The sequence below is a fragment of the Condylura cristata genome, unplaced genomic scaffold (assembly GCF_000260355.1).
Source record: "Condylura cristata isolate star-nosed mole 26May11 unplaced genomic scaffold, ConCri1.0 scaffold00027, whole genome shotgun sequence".
Lineage (NCBI taxonomy): Eukaryota > Metazoa > Chordata > Mammalia > Eulipotyphla > Talpidae > Condylura > Condylura cristata.
Genome location: NW_004567128.1, coordinates 5,156,504 through 5,181,024, shown reverse-complemented (window position 1 = coordinate 5,181,024; position 24,521 = coordinate 5,156,504). Strand labels below are relative to the sequence as shown.

The 24,521-nt window shown below is 39.1% G+C and overlaps 1 protein-coding gene across 4 annotated transcripts in view; it reads left to right on the top strand.

Moving 5' to 3' along the window:
- The window catches only part of AP1S2 (adaptor-related protein complex 1, sigma 2 subunit), a 27,456-nt gene extending 5,673 nt beyond the window's left edge, over positions 1–21,783 (top strand). The window contains exons 2-6 of one of the 4 annotated variants that reach the window (XR_001145860.1): positions 3,127–3,235; positions 3,813–3,950; positions 8,111–8,205; positions 19,546–19,554; positions 20,251–21,783. Coding sequence is in view for 3 of the 4 variants with exons in the window: in XM_012730374.1 (XP_012585828.1) it covers positions 3,127–3,235; positions 3,813–3,950; positions 19,546–19,554; positions 20,251–20,298 (304 nt within the window). In the remaining variant the exon portion in view is untranslated. Of the gene's footprint in view, positions 1–3,126; positions 3,236–3,812; positions 3,951–8,110; positions 8,206–14,870; positions 14,936–19,545; positions 19,555–20,250 lie in introns of those variants that run through there. The other 3 variants (XM_012730374.1, XM_004689879.2, XM_012730375.1) reach the window with 3 other exon arrangements.
- The last annotated feature ends 2,738 nt before the right edge of the window (positions 21,784–24,521 follow it).

Here is a 24,521-nt window from a genome sequence, read left to right as displayed (position 1 = left end):
GCTGCCACTGTCCTTTTAAAGGTTGTAAGAGAGTAATCTGATTTGACTCTGATCCTTACATCAAGGTCCTGCAAGTAAATGGTGGACTTCAAAAAAATAAACAAAACACTGAGATATAATTCACACATACAAGTTAGATTTATATAACTATTTAAGTTTTTCTACAGGCGCACCCTTCCCTCATTTCATATTGCAAACCTCATCTGATATAGCACTTAAGGGCATACTTTTTGTTGATGTAAACAGACATGTTTCCCCTTGTCTAGCTGAAAGAGAAGGCCTTTTAGCTTCTGAGAAATTCTAAACTAACACTTATATGCTGTTCATATCAGCAAGTAATCTTAGGTCTTCCCCAGGCTGTCTCACCTGCATTCCTCATCCAGAGTATTTTACATAACAGTTCTCCCTCTTGGGGAGGGCTGAGTGAGACTGGCTGGAGAATGACAGTATATAGACTGAAATATAGACTGAAAATCTGGAGACTTGATTTCTGTTCCTTTTGTGTCACTAGCTGGTTTTTGACTTTGAATATATCATTTTGCTTTTGTTTCCTCATCTCTAAAATGATTGGTCTTTGAAGATCCCTTCAAGACACTATGTTGTTTTGATTCCTGTTTCATACAGCATTTTAGGAAGAGCCATTGGATTACAGTCTTAAAATTAATTAAAAAATACATCTCCAAATTGGTAACTGGAGCATTTGTGAAAGACTACTATATTGATTTTCTTTACTGAAAATTTCTAATGGCATACTAGTGAGTATTGAGAACAGTTTAGTTACATGCACCCACAGTCAGCTGATATTTAGCTGACTGCAGACAAGTCATGTGTTTTGAATATAAGAATAGGCACTTTGAGACATTCTCAGTACCAGTAATTAGAGTAATCCTTAATCCACGCTGCTAAAAATAACCAAACATACCTTTCTTCTTACTAGTCTATTATTAATTTTACTTCAGATTTAGATCACAAATATGCACTAAGAGAACAAAATGAACTCATTATTGAATTTTAAAAAACCACTTGGTTCTAAAAATAGGGAGTGCACTGTAGGTTCTCTTGGTAATCTTTTACGAAATCAGAATAGCAGTTTCTGTTCTTTCTTCAAAGCTCTTAAACTATTACTTTGACAGTGTTTTAAGTTTTGCCAGGAGAAGGATACTTGATTGAATGCAGTTCCTGGCTATAGCCCTTAATATAAAACGTAATATAAAACTCTGGAGTCTAGAGGCTGGTCCTGGGCAGGTTACCCACTAAGGCAAGGTCTCCCGGTCGTGCAAGTAATGACCAGTCTCTCCCTGACAGGATTCAAATAGCAACACACAAAAGCCCCAGCCAACATGAGGGCCTCCTTCTCTGTGTGGCCTGGGTGAATGTCTTACCTACTACTCCTTATGCTCGTGATTTTCTTCCCTAAGCTTTCTGGTCAGAGGTGCCTTATAGTCCTGATAATTATGTGTTCATCTCAACAAAGAATTCATTACTGGGGGTGGTTCTTTTTCTCTGCTGAGTGAAAGCAAACACTGAGGTTTGGGTGTTGATTTTTTTAAATACTGATTGGTGCATCGACACTTGATATTTAAATTAATAATTCTGAATGCTTTGTACAATTTAGGACCTTTAGCTATTAATTAAGAGCTCTCGCATTTGTGAGTAAAGAAGCAGTGTAGCAGCAGTAACATTGAGGAAATCTTGAGAATAAGAGTAAAAGGAACTTTAGCCTAAACTGTTATCAAGGTCTATGTAATGTATTATTTAGCACTCTTCTTATACTACTTTATCTACTACTCCCAATGTCTGTTCCTTTGATCTTTAGTTTTCTTCATTCAGGGAATCTGATGTGTCATTTGTATCAGCTTCCCCCATTCGGATTCCCATTAAGGGAGCATGGGTTAGGGCTGGTGGAGAGCTGGGCACCATCCCTTTTAAGCAGTGAAAGTGTAGTAATGAGAGATGAAGCGATGAAGTTAGAGGCAGTGTTACTGTATCTTCGTGGTAGAAGTGAGCCGTGTGACATCTCTGCTGCGAGACCGCTGAGCCCCACAGGCTAAATAATGGTTTACTGAACCCGGAGTCAGGTGGAGTGGGTGTGGCTGAAGGCCTGCTGTATGTGAATGGCAGGGTGGGGTGGTGGGTCCAGGTGGAGGGGAGGCGTGGAGGTTAGGTCAGATCAGGTTTTTTCTTATTTCTTGTGCCAGTGCCGCCTCTTGGCAGACCCTGTGTTACCCAGTCTTTTTATTATTTATTTATTTATTTATTTATTTATGCATGCATGCATGCATGCATGCATGCATGCGTGCATGCATACAGGCCAGAGGTACAAGGGCAGTGAGAGGATTCACTAGAGACAGAGTGGAGAGCTGAGCAGGCAGATTCACAAGTACACTGAGGGGAGCAGTGGGTGAGACAGGAGAGGTCTGCCGCGCCATGTGGGTCACCTCCAGGTTGGGGATCCAACTGAAGCAGCTGCAGCCACCTTGCAGTGCTGCATCCTAACCTGTTGCACCACCAGGAAAGGCCAGTCTTTTTATTTTTGACCTATAATCATGAAGGTGGAAAAAATCTAGTAAGATGAAAAAATGTTTTTGATATTGAAATTGAGTGCTATGTAGATACTAGTTATTCTCATGCTGAAGAACAGGAATACACTGAATCCCACAACTGGAATTTGTGTGTTGTGTATTAGTTTGCGTTAATGCTAGGGGATGTAATTGCCCGTTGTGTTGTATATTCTACTTCAATTAGGCTTTCCAGAACACTGACATCATGTTAACAGTATAGTCAATAATTATTTCAGTTGGAGACTTTATTTACCCTGTTTACTTGTAGTTTGAAATAACCATGTAGTATTTTGTTAGTAAACTTCACAACTTAGGTCAGCGGTGTTTTAGATTATTCATACTCTTTTAGATGCTGTGATGGGTTTTTTATTTTTGCTTGTCTATACTTTTAAAAATGTCCCTTCTATGCATTTATTACTTTTGTACTTTATAAGAAGCATAGTCTATACTGTTGTAAAGTGGAAAATACTGTGTAAGCGTAGAGTCTTTCACAATAGGATATGAAAATATATTCAGAAAACATGATTATAGAGTAAAATATTTTCACATCTGTTTTTTATTACAGATATGCTAGTTTGTATTTCTGCTGTGCTATTGAGGATCAGGACAATGAACTAATTACCCTGGAAATAATTCATCGTTATGTGGAATTACTTGACAAGTACTTTGGCAGTGTGAGTAGCTTTTTTTTTTAGGAAATACATGCCATAGTATTTTTTTAATCTTTTCTATAACAGGTTTATTATTTGATTGTCTTAGGAATTCTGTTTGAAAATAACTGCAGGAAATGAGTAACTGTTTCTTGTCTGTGTGCCTAGTCAGTTACTAACCAGAATTGCTTGACCAACTCATTGAATTATGGTGGAGAGAGTGGGTTTAATGGTGAAACGGTAACATTAATAGTTTGGAAGTGCTTGGTGTGGGTTTAGACCTGGGTAACAGGTATAGTACATTGGCCAGAAAATAGGTATTTAAGAAGATACGTTTTTATGTGTAGAAAATTAAGTTGACCTTGTTGGAAACTTGCAGCATCAGGTGTTACATTGTGTTTTCAATGCCTAGGTGTGCTTGACATGTTAAGCTGACTAAATCAAGGAGGCTTGGTTAGCAAGACTGCCATTTTTAGAACAAATTAAGATTGATTCACGCTAGTCAGATTTTATTTACTACCTGATAGTGGTAGTATTTTGCTTTTGCTTTCTTTGACTTTACCTACTACATCTAGATATCTTGTTTATTTCTGCTTTTCAGGTGTGTGAACTTGATATCATCTTTAATTTTGAGAAGGCTTATTTTATTTTGGATGAGTTTCTTTTGGGAGGAGAAGTTCAAGAAACATCCAAGAAAAATGTGCTTAAAGCCATTGAGCAGGCCGATCTCCTGCAGGAGGTAAGCTAGCTGGCAATCCCTGACTGGACATTAGCACGTTTCACTCTCGGGTGGGGGGGGGGCAGTCTCAGCCATCTTGCCTCATTCTCACTGGTGTCAGCGGTTACTCTTGACGCATGCTTGGCACGTAGTGTCCATGTGCAGTGCGCTGCCTGGAGTAAGTGTCAGTCATGGGACTCAGTCATCCATGGATGGATGGTTCACTGGGAGATGGTCTGTCACTCACACTTCAGATTGACCCCCAGAACACTGAATTAAGAGTCTAAACCTAGAAAAGGCAGACTACTCTTAAAAAGGGGAACGATTCATCCAAAGTCAGGGTGATTTGAGAAATATCCATCCACCTGTTGTTCTGAGTTACCTAATGTTTAGTGTGAAGGATCTGATTTGTGTGGAGAATCAGGAGTTGACTGAGATTTGGCATTTTTATTCTGAATTCATTCATAATTTCACCTCATGTCCCCTAAGTGTAAATGCAGCCAAGGAAATGATAGTAATATGATATAGTTGTAGAACCCTCTAGTTTTATGTTAGCAAAACTAGCTAAAAAGTACTTGTACTTCTCTTTGCTCTTAAATAACAGAGCTTTTTCTGTCAAATGACAACATTCTTGTCTTTTCACCAGGTCCAGCGTCACCAGAACCATTAACAAACCCCCTTCCCTTACTAATTTCCATAGTTGTTCTGGGTTAATTGTATACTTGATGCTTCTGTTCTTTCAATATCTGAAGTTTAAAATTTCATAGGTAAGGCAACCTTTTTCTAAAAACTTAATGATAGCTTAATTCAGATCCCAAATGGAGTTATGTTTCAGCAATATAACTGTGGTTTTTATCAAACAGAACATTTATGACATGAGGGAAAAGAGCCAATAAATGTAGTATATTTTCATTAAGGCAGTTGTCTTTTTTTTAATTACTCAAGGAGACTTTACATTCAGTTTTAGCATTTTTGTTAGCATGGAAATGTGAGCTAAAAAGAGTAAATGTCCTTTTCTCGGAAGTAACTTCATGCTGGCCTCTGTCAGGAGACATTGGGGTGGCTTCATCTGGAGTAGGTGGACACTAAATAGGAAACAATGCCCTCTGTATTGCATGACCTGGAGCTACTGAACCGTGGTGAGAGCCTGCAGAGCCGAGGCCGGTGCACAGCCCTGAGGCCACCGGCGCGGGGTGGTGCTGAGCACAGCCCTCTCCACATGTACAGCCAGCTGTGGCTTCATATACACTGAAGCATGTCACTGGGAGTTTTGTTTTATTAACATCATCTGTACTGGCCACGACTTCATGTTCATGGTTGTAAAGTTGGTTTTATAGCTAGCACCTCCTTTTGCTGTTGACTGATCGGGCATTTCTGAAAATGGCATCAGGCCTAGGATCAGGAATTGGGATTTTTTTCTTTGTCCCTTCCCCTGATCACTTATATTTCATGATTATAGAACTATGTTCTGTGCTGTCATAAACTAATATTTTCTCCAAGTCCTTCATCATTCCCTGCTTAGTTACATTTGCTATAAACATTTCTAAAGTTATGAAGTTCGACATTTAATAGTTTTTTCTGGAGAGTTTTGTTTAGGGCACTGATAGCTCCTTGTGCCTGCAATGTTTTTTCAGTTCTCTTTGGACATTTCTATATTGCACACCTGCTACATTTACCTTAGAGTGTGGACTGAGTATTTTAGTGTACTCTGGGGTTAAGAAGAAGTCACTTCAGGTCCATATATATTTGTGAGAATGTATCTCCCTTGTTGGAGTATCTCAGTGGTAAAGAAGATCTGCCTTTTTGAAGTAATATATTTGCATCTTTAGTTGGGGAAGTGTGAATGGGGAGAGAAGCAAAGGGTGTCGGTGATCCCATGTAAAATTCTCCTTACGCCATCTCAACCTAGTTTGTAAACAAAGTTCGCTATGGTTGATTACTGTTCTTGCCTCTAGAGGAGCACTTCGGCCCTGTTTCTTGCTTGCCGTTGACGACCTTTACATTGTTTTGTCCATAAATCCAAGTCAGTAGTACATTAGGACATCTTTTAGTCTGTGGTCTGGGTAGACCTTTTCTTTTTCGTTCAGGTCTTGAGGCAGAAGGTGGTTGGCTCATTCTGAATCTAGAGTGAATTATAATACATTGCAGGTTAAGGCCTTTACGAAGGCAAGCTAAAGTCTGTATGAGACAGTACAGCTTCGCGTTCTGGTGTTCAGGTTAACAGGTTAAGCTGTTACTCAGCTCATTCATAATATGCTGTCACAAGAAATCTGGGGTAACAAGATGTGTGTTTCCTAAAATACATTCATTTATTTGTTAGGACATGATATATGTTCACATATATGGATATCTTAATACTACGTTTATAAAAGATGTAGTAAGAGGAGAAAAGGCATTCCACAAATTGCTAAGCAAGTACCTGTCTGGACACCATGGTAGCAAAAAAGAACCATGATGATAGTCAGTGCTTATTGAGTGATTAAATGTGAGGCATCCCATGCAAACCCTCAAAGTCCTGAGAACGGGTCCAGGAGAGCCTTTTTATCACAGATGAAAAAGAGCTTCAGGGAGGGCCCCGTGACTGGACTGAAGCATGTCTCACACAGTTAGCAACTGGCAAAACCAGGATTCCACCCCCAGATCTGCTTTGAAGCCTTGACTGCTGTGCTCTGTTCCTCCCTGTCAGGTGGTGTCTTGGGAGGTTTAAACATTGTGTTTTAGGTTTCTCAGCAGTAAGCAAACCTATAGTACTGGAGGTATTCCTGTCGGACAGAGTAGATTTCCTAAGACAGATGCCATTTTTATTCTGCAGGCTGGGAATTTTTTTTTTTTTTAAAGATTTATTTATTCGTACAGAACTGGGGTACAGGCCAGAGATGCAGAGGGTGAGAGGATTCACCAGAGACAGAGTGGGAAGCAGAACAGGCAGATCGACTAAGCACACTGCTGAGGGGAGCAGCGGGCGGGTCAGGAGAGGTCTGCCATGCCATGTGGTCACCTCCGGGGCAGGCGGGAATCGAACTCATGCGGAAGCGGCTCTTTAGTTTCTTAGTGCAGTGCTTTAACCCGCTGCGCCACCAGGGAGGGCCCCATGGCTGGGAATTTTCATTGTCCAAATTATCAGTAGCTGGAATTTTAAAGTTGGATGTATAAATATTTTCAAATCATTTTATGTTGGATTTGTCATAAACACTTGCATCTGTAGTAGGTTTTTTGGAGTCTTTTAATTTGGGGCTTATTATTGACTTAGTGTATGTCATGAAATGATTTTGCTTCCAAGATTGTGAATGTAACTGGACAGATTACACAGCCTGAAATCTGCAGAAATTCTAGCTAATTGATTATTAACCTAGCTTTTCATATGTTGTGTTTTTCTCTGTAGTATGAAGTCTTTTCCTTGAATTGATTATTTCTAAGCACCAAAGATGACTAAATTTATAATGAAAAATATGTTGACTTAAAGATATGCAAATCACAAATACTTGGATTTCACTTCTTTTAAATTGTAAAGTGTGTATTTCTATCCTTAAGAATGTTTATATTCTTCAGTAAAACTTCTGTAAATTTTCCATTTTTCCATTGTGTGTAAACATCAGGTAGTTCATGCAGAGATATCTTTCATTTCATAGGCAAATGGCAGTCAGTGGGTGAGGTAGATTTTCTATTAGTGTAGTAAAGACAGTAATAAGGATATTACATAAATGTGCATTGGAAAAATAATTGCTAAAATATCAGACATGATGGGTAAATAATATATTTTATTTAGCTTAATTACTTGGTTTTGATATTTGTAGACTGAACTCTGTGTTTATTCCTTTTAGTATTTGGTTGTATAAATACATGATTAGATTAGGGACAAAGCCCAGAAAAATTGGTCCATTACCTAATTTTTAATGTTTGACTATTGGAATTTAAAACATGTTTTCTTAACCTGCCACTGGTACTTACTCTGAAATTATTAAAGTGCAGTATGTTGAGATTGCTAAATTGACATTTTTTCTAGTACCTTGAACATTTCCTCCCCCATTAATTAAATGCCAGTTTTAAGTTAGATTGCCGGGGTGGGGGGTATAGTTGGATTTATTTTATAAACATACATGTATAATGACAAAGGAAATATAGGTGCATTTTCCTTGTACCACCAGGCACTTACAGTTTTCTCTGCTCCTTAATTTTTATAGAGCCAGAATGAAGAATGGGGAGGTTTGTCTGAGGATATCTTATGATAAAGATCAGTCTAAGGCTTTAGTCCTTTTGAATCCCAACTTACTTATTGGTAACTACTAAATTTACCATTTTTGTGGCATGGATAAAGTGGGATGTTATGTAAAGACTGTTGCACGTGAGATGATTTCAAGTCCTTGCTTGATTTGTGAAGATAACATAGTTAGAGACTGGGAGTTGGGTGTTAACCTTCAGCTGCAATGCATGATGGCGTGGATCAGTGCTTTGGGGATGTGTCAGCCTTTCTTGTTATACTAACAGTGTCATTTTGAAACTTGTGGGGATCTTCCTTTCAAGCTTTTGTTTGCTGTTGGTATTGTTTCTCACGAAAAGTCATCTGAGAAATGAAAACTAAGTGAGGTACCGAAAGCAAGCATTACACTCATAAGTTTGCTTCTACTTTGAGATGATCTACTTTACAACTAGATTTATTGGATTTACAGTTGTTAATCTCCCCCATCTAGAAAGGGGAGCACTACAGAAAATTAGTTCTGCTCAAACTAACTTGTTTTAGTGTTGGTGCTGCATGATAATATCTTGGTACTTTGCAACATCTCCGTGGAAGTAATAATTAGTTAATCTGTTGGACTGCATAAAAATGGAAAGGTAAGAATCTTAGGAGAAAAGGAGACTTATTTTAAATTTGCAATTTAAAATTATTTTAAGTAATTATATACATTTGAGATAATAACATGCTTTTTAGTAAGTTTTATTAATAAGATATTGCTACTTAAGAATATTTCGTTTTACTAGTCAAACTCAAGAGTATCTTACACATTGTTTTAAAACAGTAATATTTATCAGCAGAAAGCATTTTGATATAAATCTTCTTAAGATTTGCTTTAATATGACAAACTCCTATAATACTTTGTACTTTTTGTACATGGCAATTTGTAATTACTACTGTTTATGTTAAAACCTTTAAGGTTAAATCTTTTTCTTTTAAACTGGGTTAAAAGATAAGGCTCTAATCTTGTGTGCCAGCATATTTTAATTTTTTTTTTTTTTAAAGATTTATTTATTTATTCGTACAGAACTGGGGTACAGGCCAGAGATGTGGAGGGTGAGAGGATTCACCAGAGACAGAGCGGGGAGCAGAACAGGCAGATCGACGAAGTACACTGCTGAGGGGAGCAGCGGGCGGGTCAGGAGAGGCCTGCCTCGCCATGTGGTCGCCTCCGGGCAGGCGGGGATCGAACTCATGCGGAAGTGGCTTCAGTTTCTTAGTGCAGTGCTTTAACCCGCTGAGCCACCAGGGAGGGCCCATATTTTAATTTTTTTAAGTAAACTTGATTGGGGTCTGCTGGGCCAAATTCTGGATAAGTGAGGTTTGTTTATATTAATGTTTGAAATGGAAACTACAGAAGGCAAATTCAGAACAAATCTGCCTTTTACTTGATACTTAGTTTGACCAATGTCTTTGGTTTTCAGGTTCTAACAGTCATTTTGCTAAATGTGTTTTTGAGCTCTTTATTTGACTGCTTTTCATAATTTTGGGGATTTCCTTCCTGTGCTCTTTCATTTCAACACATTTTGAGTCAGCTCTTGCTACTCTGAGCTATTTAATAGTGAAAAGTTGGGATAAATTAGAATAGTCAAGAACTGTAAATTAACTCAAAAATTTTGACTAGAATTCATAGTAATAAAACCTTTTAGCATCACAATAGTGACATAACTCTGTAAGCCAAGAAATAAAATTAAGTGTTTTTTATTCTTAATTTGTTTTGCATTCTCACATTTTCTGTCCGATGCTTTTCTCCAATGCTTCTCCTGAACTGCTGAGTTGATGCATGAGTGCAAGGGCTGGGGCCTGCAAGGTACCTGGCACATGGTTCTAGCTGTCGGTGGTGGGTGTTTCACCTTTAAAAAAAGTGCTTCCTGAAAATTTTCTGGGTTTGAGTTCTCTTTCCCCCTATTGACACTTTTTTATTTTCTTTGGTTTCCTCTGTTGCCTTTTTTTCTATTAAATAAAAATTCCCATTACAGGAAAGTTAGCAAGCCCAGGTAAGCACACTAAGAACATTAATCTTAGCCACTATCAACTGCAAATTAGATTAACTCTGCTGCTCAGCTGGCTGCTGGTGGAGCAGTCTGCCTCCTGGAGAACATTGTGCAATGTTTGCACATATTTTCGGTTGACACACTGGTGGTGGCGTTACTGGTATCTGAAGATGGGGGACGCTGATAAGTAGCCCATAGTGTTCAGGACAGTCCTCCCAGAGCAAGGGGTTACCTGGCCTCAGGTGTCAGTCGTGCCAGGTTGAACGCCCCGGGTTTAAGTTCACAACTTCATGCATAGTCCGGAGTGAAACTGATTGCTGAAAGTGAACTGAAGGTAGGAAGAAGGAAGATTCTAAAAATTGTGAAAGAAGGACAGCTGTGTCTAAGAGCATGTAAATGGCTATAAAAATTCCTCCTTTCACCGAAGTTATCTTTACAGTGCCTAAGGAGATAATCTCTGGTTGACTTTGACAGCAAAAAACTTGTGGGGTGTCACTATGTGATTTAATTCCCTTAACAGCAACCAAAATCCGTTAATGTCTATTAAAGTAATTGAGTTTTTACCTGGAAACAGAATTGAGTATATACCCTGCAGGCAGGCAGGCAGAACGCTGGAATTTTCTGCTGACTTTCCCATCCACCTTACAGAGTTGGTAATTTCGTAAAGAGTTCTAGCTTAAATGACCAGAATTTGCCATAGATTATCTTTTGTTATTCTTTTGTCCCTCTCAAAGAATCTACTTAATAAAGATACTTAGCTTTTGAATATTTGAAATTCAATGCTTCCAAGAAATCTTTCATGTTTGGAAAACACTGATGAAATTTAGGTCATTTCAAGTTATCCAAATAGAAGATCAAGGCAAATACAATATAGTTACCCTAGAATAGGCTATAAAACTATTTCCTTACAGACTAAACTTAGATCTGCTAAGTTAATTTAACCTTTGTATTTCATCACTAACAGGCTTTCGGTTAGGGTTTGCAAGGTATAGTTATCCCCAATCATTTTTTAAAATAAAGGTAAGAAAAGTAGATCAACAGCACAATGGAAAAAGACAGCAACTGATATGAACAATTTACAGACGAAAGAAATGAAACAAATGTTCTTTTTAAAAACTAATATAGTAGTTTATTTTTACATCGTTTTGTGCCTTTTTCCATCTCAGTTGTAACCCCTGTGGGCTTCCCATCACCAAATCACCCGTGTGCCATCACCATATTCCAGTGCACTTCCCTCCCCCCACCGTTTTTGATCCCATTCCTCACTCCATCCCCGTACAATGTCTCTGGTATATTGGTGTTCATTATTATTGTTATTTTCTCCCCTCGTCCTTTATATTCCTGCTATGAGTGAAACCATCTGGTATTTTTCCTTCTTTCTGGCTTATTGCACCAAGCATGATCCCTTCCAGCTCCACCCATCTTGCTGTAAAAGGCATGAGTTTATAAACTTTTTTGATTGCTGAGTAATGTTCCATTGTATATATGTACCACATTTTTTTTTTAAGATTTATTTATTTATTCATATAGAACTGGGGTACAGGCCAGAGATGCGGAGGGTGAGAGGATTCACCAGAGACAGAGTGGGGTGCAGAACAGGCAGATCGACGAAGTACACTGCTGAGGCGAGCAGTGGGCGGGTCAGGAGAGGTCTGCCACGCCATGTGGTCTCCTCCGGGGGCAGGCGGGAATCGAACTCATGCGGAAGTGGCTTAAGCTTCTCAGTGCAGTACTTTAACCCGCTGCGCCACCAGGGAGGGCCTGTACCACATTTTTTTAATCCAGTCATCTACTTTTGGGTATTTGGGTTGATTCCGTGTCTTTCCTGTTGTAAATAAAGCAGCAATAAACATGGGGGTGCAGGTATCCTTTTGGATCAGTGTTTGTGTGTCTTTTGGGTAGATACCTAGGAGTGGGATTTCTGGGTCCTATGGACACTCCAACAAATGTTCTTTTTTTTGTAAGGGAATGTAATTAAAATATCAGTTTGACCTTTTTGGTGGTTTCTTGGCAAAGATGAGAAACACTTGTTGTTTGCTACTCATGAGCTCTTTAACTTGCATTTTATTTTGGAGGATTATTTTGCTGGTATCTGTTAATGGTTTAATATACGCACCATTTGACCCATCAGTTACACTTCAAGGAATTTTATCCAACAGAAATACACAAACACACCAAGACACAGTACTGTAAAATATTGAGCCAGTGAGCTTCTCCAAATGTCTATTAATGGGAAATAAATTAAGAAACTTTCAGTACAACCATACATGAAACCAGTACCTGGCTCTAAAAGAAGCGAGATCGATTTCGATGTAATGATATATGAAACGAGAAAAGAGGCAGTAAGAATGTGGGGGTGGGGAGGGGAGTGCATTGGACTATGGTGATGGCACACGGGGGATTTGGTGATGGGAAGTCCACAGGATTACAACTGAGATGGAAAAGGGCACAAAATGATGTAAAAAACTTTTTTAAAAAAGGTAGGATATTAACAACCAGAATTAGCTTTGGAAAAATCAGCACTTAAATACATTTACCCTTCTCTAGAAGAGTAAAATGAAGCCTGCAGTTAGTATTATAAATTTTTTTAAAATATAAAACACTGTGTGAATGGGAACATATACATTGTGTTGCTCCAGAGTCAAACTAGGGTAGAATTTACTGAAAGTAAGGTTGCAGCGTGTAAAGTGAAGCAGTTGGCTCTTGGCCATCTTAGGCACTAGCTGTTGGGCGGCCACGCTGCTCATGCCCATCCTTGCTCAGTGCCTAAAGCAGGGGCCCTGTACTTGCCTGGTGCCTCAACATGCTTGTGAAATAGGACTGACACCAAGAGTTTAAAAGGTGCCATGTTAAATGCTATTAGTTTTTCTCCATTCATTATTCAATGTAGATCTTCATGAATTTGGAGACTGTCCAGCTCTTCAGTCTTTAACATAGAATAGGGTTCCACAGCTGCTACAGAGCACAGTGAAGAGCAGCAAAAAGAGCAGTTGTGTTCTGAAACAAAAAAGAGAAAGCGCACCACCTGGGGTGCAGGGAGCAAGTCCACTCTGCTCACTGGAGAAGCTGGAGTGAGCAGTAGTCCCAGAGGACGCTCCATTTCTCTGTCATTGCGTGTAGGCTATTTTTCTCTCACCACGCTGTGTATGAGAAAGAGGAAACCTGGAGATGAAATTTTTAATCTTGGATCCAGTATTTAAGTTTACTTAGGCACTTCCTGTCTTCACAAGACTTAAGCCTCAGGTCATGGCTAGCACAGCGGTTTTCCTTATAGTTCCCAGTAATTTCACTTGAGTCATCAGCCTGGTGTAATGAGTAGCGGGGAGTTTGTAGGGGGTGGGTTTGTCTTTTCTTAAGAAGAAACTGGTTTTGAAAACACGTGCAACTTCTTCCCCCTCTGCTGTAGGTGTCGTTCTTCACTTCCCACTACATCAGTCCTTTTTGTAGAAAAATAAAGTAAAATACTACTCTTGGGAGAAAAGTTGAATGTGCATGCTAATGCAGAGATCATGAAGCACAAGACAAAATAAAAGGGGAAGTATATTGGGAGGGAGCATTAGAGTGGAGTCGAGCATTGCGCTTGCTCAAGGAGAGTCCTTTGCTCTGAGGAGATGGAGAGAAAGCAGTAGTTTTTTTTTCTGTGGTGAGTTAAAAAAATAAAGGAAATTGAGAAAGTTGTTTTCTTGACCTTGAGAAACTGGTCATCTAGAGGAAAGCTGCTGGGGCCTGAGGAGCATGGGACGAAGTAGGAAACGTGAGAAAAATGATCAAGGGTGCGAACTGACTTAATGGCTAGCCACTGTCTGGTGAGCAGGACTGCTGGGGATTGGAGAGCCATTTCAGACTGAAAATAGTGCACGTGTGATCTACTTTAAAAAAAAAAAAAGTAAAGAATCTATACTAAAGGCATCTTGTGACTTGTGTTTATGTAATACAGCTGGTTAAAAGTTGGTTCTACTTTTGTTCTGGTCTCATCTTGCACGTAGTTGCAGCCACTGGCATTTTGGCGGGTAAGAAACTTGCGTGTCCTAGTATCGCTAGTAGCGCAGGTCCTGCCCGGCCACGTGGCACCACAGACTTTGGTCTCCCCAGTCTGAGCGGAGGCAGTTTCTACGGCTCCTGGGAGGTGGTGGTGATGGGATATATTTAATGCATTAGAATATTTTCTTTGAATATGAGAAAAAAAATAAGTTACTTGTAGTCATATCCCTCCTTTAGAAAAAAATCAACCTTAGATATTAGTGTCATTATGCATGTATTTATAGCAGAACCTTTTTGTACCCTAGCAGTATAAACTGGGAAATAATTTAAAATGTGCTGGAGCCATTTTCAATGGTAACGGTATATATTCCTGTACATTTTAGGGTTTCTTTTCTTCTGAAAGGATGTTTGTCCAGGGAACAGGGTTTTCTCCTACAAGTAGCATTCTTAGTTCTTAGTTTTAAGATGCTTAGTTCTTGTTTTAAGTTCAGCAATAAGGATCATTGGTGTAAAGAAGTGTTTTGCTTACCATCACCCTTTCCTTTCCCAGAGGTAGTACCAGGTCAGAGCTGCCTGGGCATTAATGTGTATCTGCTTTGCATGGTGGTTATGTAGTGAGATAGAAGACTAAGAAAACTAAAAGGTTAAAAGGTAGAATGTCAGGCTCAAAGAACTGGTATTAACTGAGATAGAAGTTTTTTTGATAGACTTAAACTTTTCTTGTTCTCTCTCCAGAAAACAGAGAATATCAGTCACAGCAAGAGTTTCATTGGGTGTAAGAAAGCATACTAGAATACGTGCTGGAGTACTCACATGCATCAAAATGTAGTAGGATATATATATATATATATATTCAGTTTATAATTATAATTTTGTCAAGTTTGTTATTTATATTTTAGTATTACCTGAAAAGTCTAATTACATTAAATTCTAAGGGATGGTCCCAGTTATCTCATTTAGCTGATATTCTCTCTCTCTCTTTTTTTTTTCTTTAGCTGATATTTTCATAGGGAATTTTGCTCTGATAATGATCCATCATTGGGGCTTGTAATTCATTTTTTTTTTACACAGAATATTAATATAGCTTCATAGCTTCATTGATAAAAATGTTTTATTAAATACTGTAAATCATTAATGCCATTGATAGCAGAAATGAATTCCCATATGAAAATAAGAGCTACCATCAGAAAGTAAAGCATTTGGACATTTATTATTCACATTTTAACTTGCTTCCCTTCACTGTAATCTTTTTTTGGGGAAAAAAGCAATTTCCATTGCTTAGAAATTATCTGAGGATTGAAATTTTTCTTTTTTCTTGGTACTTTTGTACTCAGTGGTCACATAAATATAAGGGATCTGTTACATATTTTACATGTAAGTTTACATGACTTTGTAGCCTGACATTTCAAAGTGCCAAGGTGGATAAATATTAAAATAAGGGTATTTCAAAAGCTTTCAATTCAGCAGGTTTAAACTTTTAAAAATTGTTTTGAGTCCTGAGCCTTCAGGTGGGGTATAATCCCTTTAACACTGTAAAGGGCCTGGCCCCTCTTCTCAGGAAAATCTGTATGTTATTTCACTCCTAGTTTTGGGAGGTTCTTGGGGGCCCTAGAAATCCATCTGTGGATACCCCTCATCAGTTTAAAACCTCAGGTTACCTTGTTGATGTGAGAAACATCTTTTTGGAGCCATTAAATGAATTTTTTGGGAGAATTCTTTATAATCTATCTTGAGAATTTTTTTTTAAAGGTAATAAATAACCCTGAGCCTTAAAGGCATAATCTCTGGGCTTTTTTCAGGCTAAGTAAACCTTTGAAATCCTCCTTGGGTGACTGCTTTTCTGCCTTCTTTTGGGAAAGAGTTTCCTTCAGAGTCTCTTTAAAAAGAGTATGTGTCACCTTAGGGTGTGATAGTTCCCATTAAGGGATGAACCCCTTTGCATTTATAATAAAACCCTAATGAATGTAAACACCAGGGAGAGGGCACTTGAGTTTTCAGTTAAATCAGTAGTGATCAGATGACTTAACACTGAAGATCTTCTCAGTGTATTACTAGTAAGCACATTGCATCAGGGCTTTGTAAGCTAATTTTAGTTATCATTATCACCACATACAGTAAAAATCAGAAAAGACAAAGTTGAACTCCTGGGCACTTTTCAGTCATACACCAAAGAATAAAAAGAGACAAAAACTTAAGTTTCAGTTTTCTTTACTGTCCACTAAAGATTCTAGAAATCTGATTATGTCTTTCTTAAATCTATACTGTGTGTAAGAATATGTGCATTTCTTTTGTAGCCACGTCATGAATATTTTAATGTGCCTGTGTACTAAATGACCACTCACCGCGCATGCAGCATTTCACAGAGGAAATAGAAAGCTGATGTGCTTATGAAAGAAAATGTCCTCATCTTGGTGACTTGACTATCTCGTGTAATAATAGTACCCTTTAGAACCAATACGATGGTAATTTTTTTCCTGCTCTTTGGTTTTATTTTCATTCTGTATGTGTTCTTGATACAGTTTATTCCTGCTTGCAACTGATTTAATTTCTTCTGGAGAAAATACGACCTGTGAATGTTTAGAGCAATATGTTATCTTCAACCCTATACATGTCACCATTTTTGAACGATCTGTGATTAATCCTACATGAGAAAAAACTTAGTAAGCTTTCAGATGTTTACCAAAGATGACAGTAAAATGTGAGGCTGAAGGAAGCAGTGCCTGACACAGTGTGCTTTGGGCAGAAAATGTTGACAAAAGTAAAACTATATTTATGTGATTTGGAAATAATACAAGAAATAAAATCTGTATTAGTAGATAGTACTGAAAGTAAAGCACAGGTTTTAAGTACTTTGTAATGCCACATTTATGGAGTCACATTTGAGCTATCTAGAACAGTCAGGTCCTCTCAGAATGATCAGAAAACGGACCAGAGTGTCCAATGCAGTACCCCACTTAAAAGCATTAATGCTGGGTTTACATATATAGTTAAAATTTAAGTACTTATTTTCAGTGTTTTTGTTTTATATTAAGACTTCATTTAAATTCTTATTAAATTGTTAACTGTAGTTTTATATCTTAATATTTAAAAAGTTAATATTGATTTTTATGTATACTCTTAGTAGAACATGCAACATATTATAAAAGGAAAAGTGCCAAATAATTAATATTTATATGTAGAGAGTTTTGAAGCCTAAGTTATCAAACAATAAATTCAAAAGATGCTCAGCTTGGTTTGCCCCTGAAATGATAGTGTACACTAGGCGGGTATGCAGGTCAGTTATTCCCATTCTTACCATTCTCAGGTATTGTGTTCATCTGAAGCACCAGGATGGCCTAGCAAATGCACAATTTAGAATCATACATAGAAAGCACTGGGAAACACTGGTCTTTCATTTCCATTTTTTTCCACTATCCTGCCATGTTGTTCATCTGGTTTTAACGCTGCATAAATATGCATTGTCTCATGCCTGTTTGCTTTGGATGCTGCGTGCTGTAACAAGATGTTGCTTCTTTTGTTATCTGTATACAGCTGCTTGCTTTAAATAAGTAGATTCTGAAATAGCTTTCCTTGCATGTCCAAAATAAAACTATTGCATGTACTTTGTCTCATGTGAATGACTTTTTACTTTTCCATCCCTGTTGATAATGTTTTATATTTTAGTTTTTCCAGGTAATCTTTAAAACTCATGGTACAAAAACATAACAGTTCACCAGCTTGGCCACTTTTAAGTGCCTAATTCAGTAGTGCTAAGTACATTCACATTACTGGTGGCTGTTGTGCAGCCATCTCCGGAAGCTGTCCATCGTATAGAATTCAGACTGCCCATAAGACAGCTGTCCACTACCCTCCCCCAGCCCTCGGTCACTAACCACCATTTTACTTTCATTGTCCATGATTGTCGGCTTGCTTTAAGCAGTAGTTTTTCTGGGTAATTTTGAGCTGCACTTTTAATGGGAATATGTGAAGATTACATTTTACATTAGAAACAGTTCATAAAATCTAATGTACTGTTTGTACAAATCTCAAAGGAATAAAATGTGTAAATGGCTCTCTGAAGCTAGGCCTTTAGAAAGGATATTTAAATAATGCATATTCGATAAGCAACCTGACTCTCTTGAAGAAGTGCTATATGAGATGGTAGACAGTGGCCACATCGGGAAATCTGACCAGCCCCAGGGGATGGAGTGGGGGGCATTTGGCAGGGGTAAGCTGAGGGTGTTCACTGCACAGAATTCAGTGTTGGTATCCTTTAATAAATACAATAAAGGTGGTTCGACTTATTAAAAACTTACTTAACATTGAATAGAAATGATTAAACTTTTTCCTTTAATAAATGTTTGTGATCCGGGTGACACGATTTCAGTGTGTTTAATGTTTAATGCTAAACATAAATGAGGTTGGCTTATGCCATTTTGGGGAGTATTGCATCATTTCCATTAGACACTCTTAAAACATTCATCAGTGAAAACTCCCAGCAGTGCAGGTGGGGTAATGCGGAAACCCCAGGCTTGTGTAGCACAGCTGCAACAGCTGTCAGCTGAGTGCTTGTTCCTGGGCCTGGTCACGGGTCTCCCTCCCCTTCCCTCAGTACTGCAGTGTAAGCTCTAGCCATCCTACCTTTTTATCTTTAATACTTGAATATGCATCCACAGGAGATGGTATACCACACTCAAAAAATTAGCAATAATCCCTAATAGCTTATTCCTGGTTCCACTTTCCCTACTTGTCTAAAAAGCACATTTTATCATGTTCATTAGAAACAGATTCTCAATACTCACTTAGTATCTAGTGTATGTCCCTTAAGGCCCTTACTCTTCAACAGTTCTGCTTTATGCCCTCCTGCCCTTTTCTGACTGAGACATCTGTCCTACAGAATTTCCTCCATTCTGTATTTGACTGATGGTAATCTAGAGGTGGTGATGAATGTTTTTTATCTTCCATATGCATAGATTTCAATCCATAGGCCCATTAGATGGAGGCTCTGGGGAGGGGGACAAGAATACTTCATGAATTAGACTGCCTTTAGAAATAGCTTTTTTCACCAAAGCTGATTTCCCATGCTTCATTAGTATACAATCAACTGAAATGTCGTCCCGTGAGCTTCCTCTGTAGAGCTGGTGTGTAGTGCAGCATCTAGTACTAACTGCTAAATACCTTCACTTAGACTGCGATTGTCTTAACAGCTAACATTTTTGAGCACTTTTTATGTAAGTCAGGCACTGAGGCTAATCTCAATCTCAACATATGAAGGTAAGTACTATGATCCTTGTTTTCCAAATACACAGACCATAGAGTTTAATTTACTAAAAATTACTTCATGTAGTACCTTACAATTAATCCAATGTTATATGGATTGGCGGTTTAATGTAATCTTTCTTTTTCTTGTTTTGTGCTGTACCACAATTAGGATGCAAAAGTAAGTTTGTTACTGGATACTAAAAATTAACAGTAATTCTTTCAACAACAAAGTTGTTGGGCCATAATTGGAAATTAGAGTTTTATTGTGTGATAAACACAATCAGCCACTCTGGAAAATTATAAACATTTTTCTCAACATGCCTGCTTTGTCTTCCATTACATTTGAAAAGGAGAATTGGTGGTTACACAGGACAAAAATGCTCTTTCACTGCAGAGCATTCTTGTATTTCCTCCAGCATGGCTATTGGTTGTCCTGGGGAAGTTGAATAAAGCCCAGGGAGGAAGATACTATTCTTAAGGACACGTTGATACACAACCCCCAAAATGAAGCATGGCAAACAAAATTAAGAATTGGGAGTACACAGTGTTCCCTTGCTTTTTATTTGGGGGCGGTTTTGCATTTTAACAGATGACTTTGCTGGAGACAATTCAGATCTGCAGTAGGTAGGCAGCTTTTTGTGTTACAGCACGGGTGCCTAGCACGTGGGTGGGTATTCTGTGAGGTCTTCAATGCATGCTGAAAACCCCCTTCTGTTGTCTCTGATGTTTGGGGGCGCCAAACCCTAACTAACCACCAACTCAGTAGTGGAATGCACCACTTGCTTCTCTGAAACTTGCACTTCCTTTGTGTGATTCTCATGTTCTCAAGCCTCCCAGGGTCTGCTTACCAGAGTCTCACGTTTTCCCTCCACAGGAAGCTGAAACCCCACGTAGTGTTCTTGAAGAAATTGGACTGACATAACTCCTCCCTTGTTGATGACTTCCTGTGGCATTTCACACTGTAGATGGTCACTGCCTTCATGTCCATGTTAGCTAATGGTGTAAGATGACGTCTTGTCAGTATTACTGTTTTGCTAAGCTGCTTCATTCAGGCCTACACTAAAATTTTTTTTAAAGGGAATTTTGGTTAGTTAAATGATAAGGGACTTCAGTCTGAATTAGAATGATATAAAAAGATACCTTTTTTGGATACCTTAAAGCTGATAGGTTTGTTTCTCTTAATCTGATTACATGTATCTATGAAAATGGCACAGCCCGGTAACACATACTTACTAAATACTGTCTTTGGCAAAGGAAACCATTAAATTCGAATGTAAAACCTGGTTTTATGAAACCAAAGACTAGTGTAGTACTTGATCCTATGTGGGAATAAAGGGAGTTGACATGTCACATGTATCAAATGAATGAAAATTTAACTGTTAAAACTTACCAAAAAATCATACCAAAGACAATTACTGGAAACTGCATACCTTAAAACAAAGGGAATGCTAAATGACTAAAATATTTAGTCACACAAAATGCTGTTCTACACAAAATGATTTTTTTAGCCATTCTAAATCTGCGATGAGGAACAGAGATCAACTGTTTCAGAGTAGAGAGCTCATTATTTTTAAGACCAAGGGATATTGGACACCTGAGAAACTTTTCTGTGGTCATGATCATTGAATCGCTTTGTTGGATTGTTTCTGATGCCCCCCAAATAAGGAGGAAATTTTGATTTTTCTGGAATTCTTTATCACAGCATCTTAGGGAAAACCATGTTACAAAGTGTTAAAGTCCATGTTTAAAGCACGAATACTCTTTCTGGGGTAGTGGGTACAGTCAAATTTATTTTGCCCCCCTACTGCTCCTCTCCACTTAGAAGTGCTACACACTTGAGGGCAGCTTCCGTCCACGACACTGCTTGGTTAGAAAGGTCTTAGAGAAATAGAGACTGATCCCGCCATTAGAAGTGAACTGAGTGAGGCAAAGGTTTCAGCGGGCTCTCTATATTTTTAAAGCTATCCAGTTGTTCGGGGATCACTTTTTTACACCTACGTTGTAAACGTCTTCATGGTTTACACCTTCATTTGTATTTGCTGGGCTCGATTAAGCTTTGTTGTGATTGTGACCAATATTCAGGCCACGTGAGCACTGTCTTACCACATCGCCAATGAGTGTAATAAATGTTCAACATACACCACCATAGTGTGTTTTTAATCTCTCTTTCCAAAAGTTTGTCAAGCTGGAGAGCTGCTGAAAGAAGAAGTTTTCATATTTTTTTCAGTACAAGTTGAACATTCACCTCCATTTGTGGTGGTTGTTAAAAGCACACACAAGATAAATGGCAGCGGATTTAAGGGGAGTATTCATGTACTTCTTCAAGCTCATTAAAAAATAATGTGGATTCCATGCTACTGAGAGCTTATCTACATTTATTTTCAATCAATAAATGCCGCTTTTAAAACCTTAATGCAATTGGCTTTTCTGCTTTGTTGATTTCAGCAGGTATTCAGAGGCGGGTCAGATCAGCGGGAGCCCCCGCCATGCCCACACGCTGCTGGTGCCACGCTGGCGGACTGGGCTGATGTGCCAACTACTGCCAGACGGGTAGCAAATCATAGCTTCGGTGTCAGCGAGGGCGCGTACCTGTTAACCACAGACAGGAAGTGTTGCCTGCTCACACTAAGGCATTTGAGAAGAAACCACTGCCATCAAGTTGTTAGCTAGAAAAAAAAAATATTAGTGAGGCAAGGAGGTTCCCGGGGCAAGGACAAGACAGTACTCAAGAACCAAAACTTTGCAAGAATTTTGCTGTTTAATTGTCCGCTCCCACAGACTGGTCAGTGAGGCTTAAAACCTGCTGGTGCAAGGCCCAGACGCGGCTACCGGATCCTTGGCGCATTGTCTTCGCTAAGGCCCCAGCCCGGCTCCCCGAGTCCTTTCCACAGCTTGTCAAGTTGGCTGCTATGGGAAGCAACGGGGGTCGCAGACCCTGAGACAGACCTGTTTGGCCTGGAGCCACGGGCACACAGCTTCCGTGAGATGCTCCGGTTGGAGATGGTCAGGAGCCCTGCAGGACCTGGAGCTGAGTGAGGGCTGCCCACGTTAGTGACAGTGACAGTGGACGTTAGCTGGATCCATACTCCTTGCTTTCTCAACCACTTAAGTTTAATTGTTCTCAAAGTTCAGCCTGAAAACCTGTCCAGACCTCCAGCCCTGGCACATGGGGGTCTCTCCCTTCCTGAGTTCTCCCCAGGGCTTCCCTTGCTCTCATCCATAAAGGCTGACTCTGCCTCACTGGTGTCTGGAGTTCCCTTTTCCTGGTCTTAAGCCCTTTGCAGGGAGCACTGCAGTGCTGGATATGGCTGTGTTGGGAGGTTGGGGCCTGCAGGCTACTCCCTGTTTGGTGACCATTGTGGGCCTGAAGAGCTTCAGCACTCAGCTCTAGGCCAGCCCATGGTTGCAAACCTGCCCTTCCCTCCCACCACACCATGGCCCATTGAGGGCAAAGGCACCATCGTTAATAATTATCTTGAGAACAAGCTGGTGTTTCTCTTTTTTGTTCCTCCATGATCTATTAAGGCTATTCAGTTTTGAGTAGCGCATTTACTTGTGTATATCTTGGTTGTATTTAGTAAGTGTTGGAAGATACTGAATTTAGTTATAATTATCCAGCATTAGTGAATCTAATAGATAATTACAGAGAAATTTCAGTCGTTTTTAGGGTAAAGCAAAGTCCAGAACAAATCAATTTTTAAAGTAAAATGTATTCTGGACCTTTCTCAATGGGGTAGAACTGATAAATCCCAATCTTGAAATTTCCTGTTTTATTTCTGTTAGTCTGTGTTCCGTGTATCCTTAAGGCCTTCCAAATCTCAAACTGCCAAATGCCACACACTCTGAAACTCAAGATGCCCAGTATGTCAATGGAAAGGTTACTAGGAAAATGAAAAATGCATAAGGAAGCAAGAGCATTTTTTTTTTGATGATCTAAAAATCTAAGGACACTATCTTGCCTTAAGCTTTTTTTTTTTTTTAAAGCTTTATTTATACATATAAGAACTGGGGTACAGACCAGAGGTGCAGGGGTTGGGGGGGGTGAGAGGATTCACCAGAGACAGAGTGGGGAACAGAACAGGCAGGTGGACTGACACACATGGCTGAGAGTAGCAGTAGGTGGGACAGGAGAGGTCTGCTGCGCCATGTGGGTCAGCTCCCTGGCCTGGGATAGAACTTGAACTGCAGTGGCTGTGGCTTCATAGTGCTGCACTTTAACCTGTTGCACCACCAGGGAAGGCCCTGAATTTTTAACCAGAATTGCTATAATACCAGATGTCTAGCAATAACCCTAATTTTCCTGAAAATGACAGTGTTTCACCTCTATATAAAGAACTTGTCAACACACTATAAAAAACACAAACACCCTAATGGAAAATCCCCAGCTGAGGAGGGGTCCCGGATATGGACTAGGAGAAAGTGAATTTTTAGGGAAAGTTGTTTAGCTAGTGTATATAGAAAAAACCCAATAGGTTATTGGCCAACGAAAACCAAATTTAATGGCCGTTACCTACAGAAAAAAGTGTTTGGCTTAGCCAATACAGACAGAAAAAGACACTGAAACAACACTTACCAAGTTAGCCAAGGCTAACTGGGTGTGAGAGCAGCAAACTCTTGTTGATGAAGTAAAATTTTTGTAGTCCTTCTGTAGTACAATTTGGAAATAGCTTAGTATTTACCTCTCAATGTGATTTATCCTAAGGAAATGAGCAGAAATGTGCGAAACGTATTTAAGGAAATATACCACAAGATGGTTGTAGCACAGGATTCTTTAATAGTGTAAAATTTACAATAAAAAATGCAACAATCGGGAGAGGGCTGAAGAACCATCCATACTATGCAAAAACTAACAGACGGAATAGGGCTTAGTGAGTCACAAGGTTTTATGTGGAGAAAAGAGCAGTTCAGAAGCAGCCATACATGACCTCTGGGTAAAAAAAAAAATACATGATTACAGGGAAGAGGAACCTACAGCAATACTCCAGCATTAACTGGCTATCATTAAGGGGCAGGGTTACAGGTAAATTTCATGTTATTTACACATATTAGCTTTTCTATACTAAACACACTGATTATCAGATCAAGAAAGTATTTTGAGTAGGGTTCTCTGCCAGCTTCTTTAGCTCATGTGAGCCTGCCGTCTTC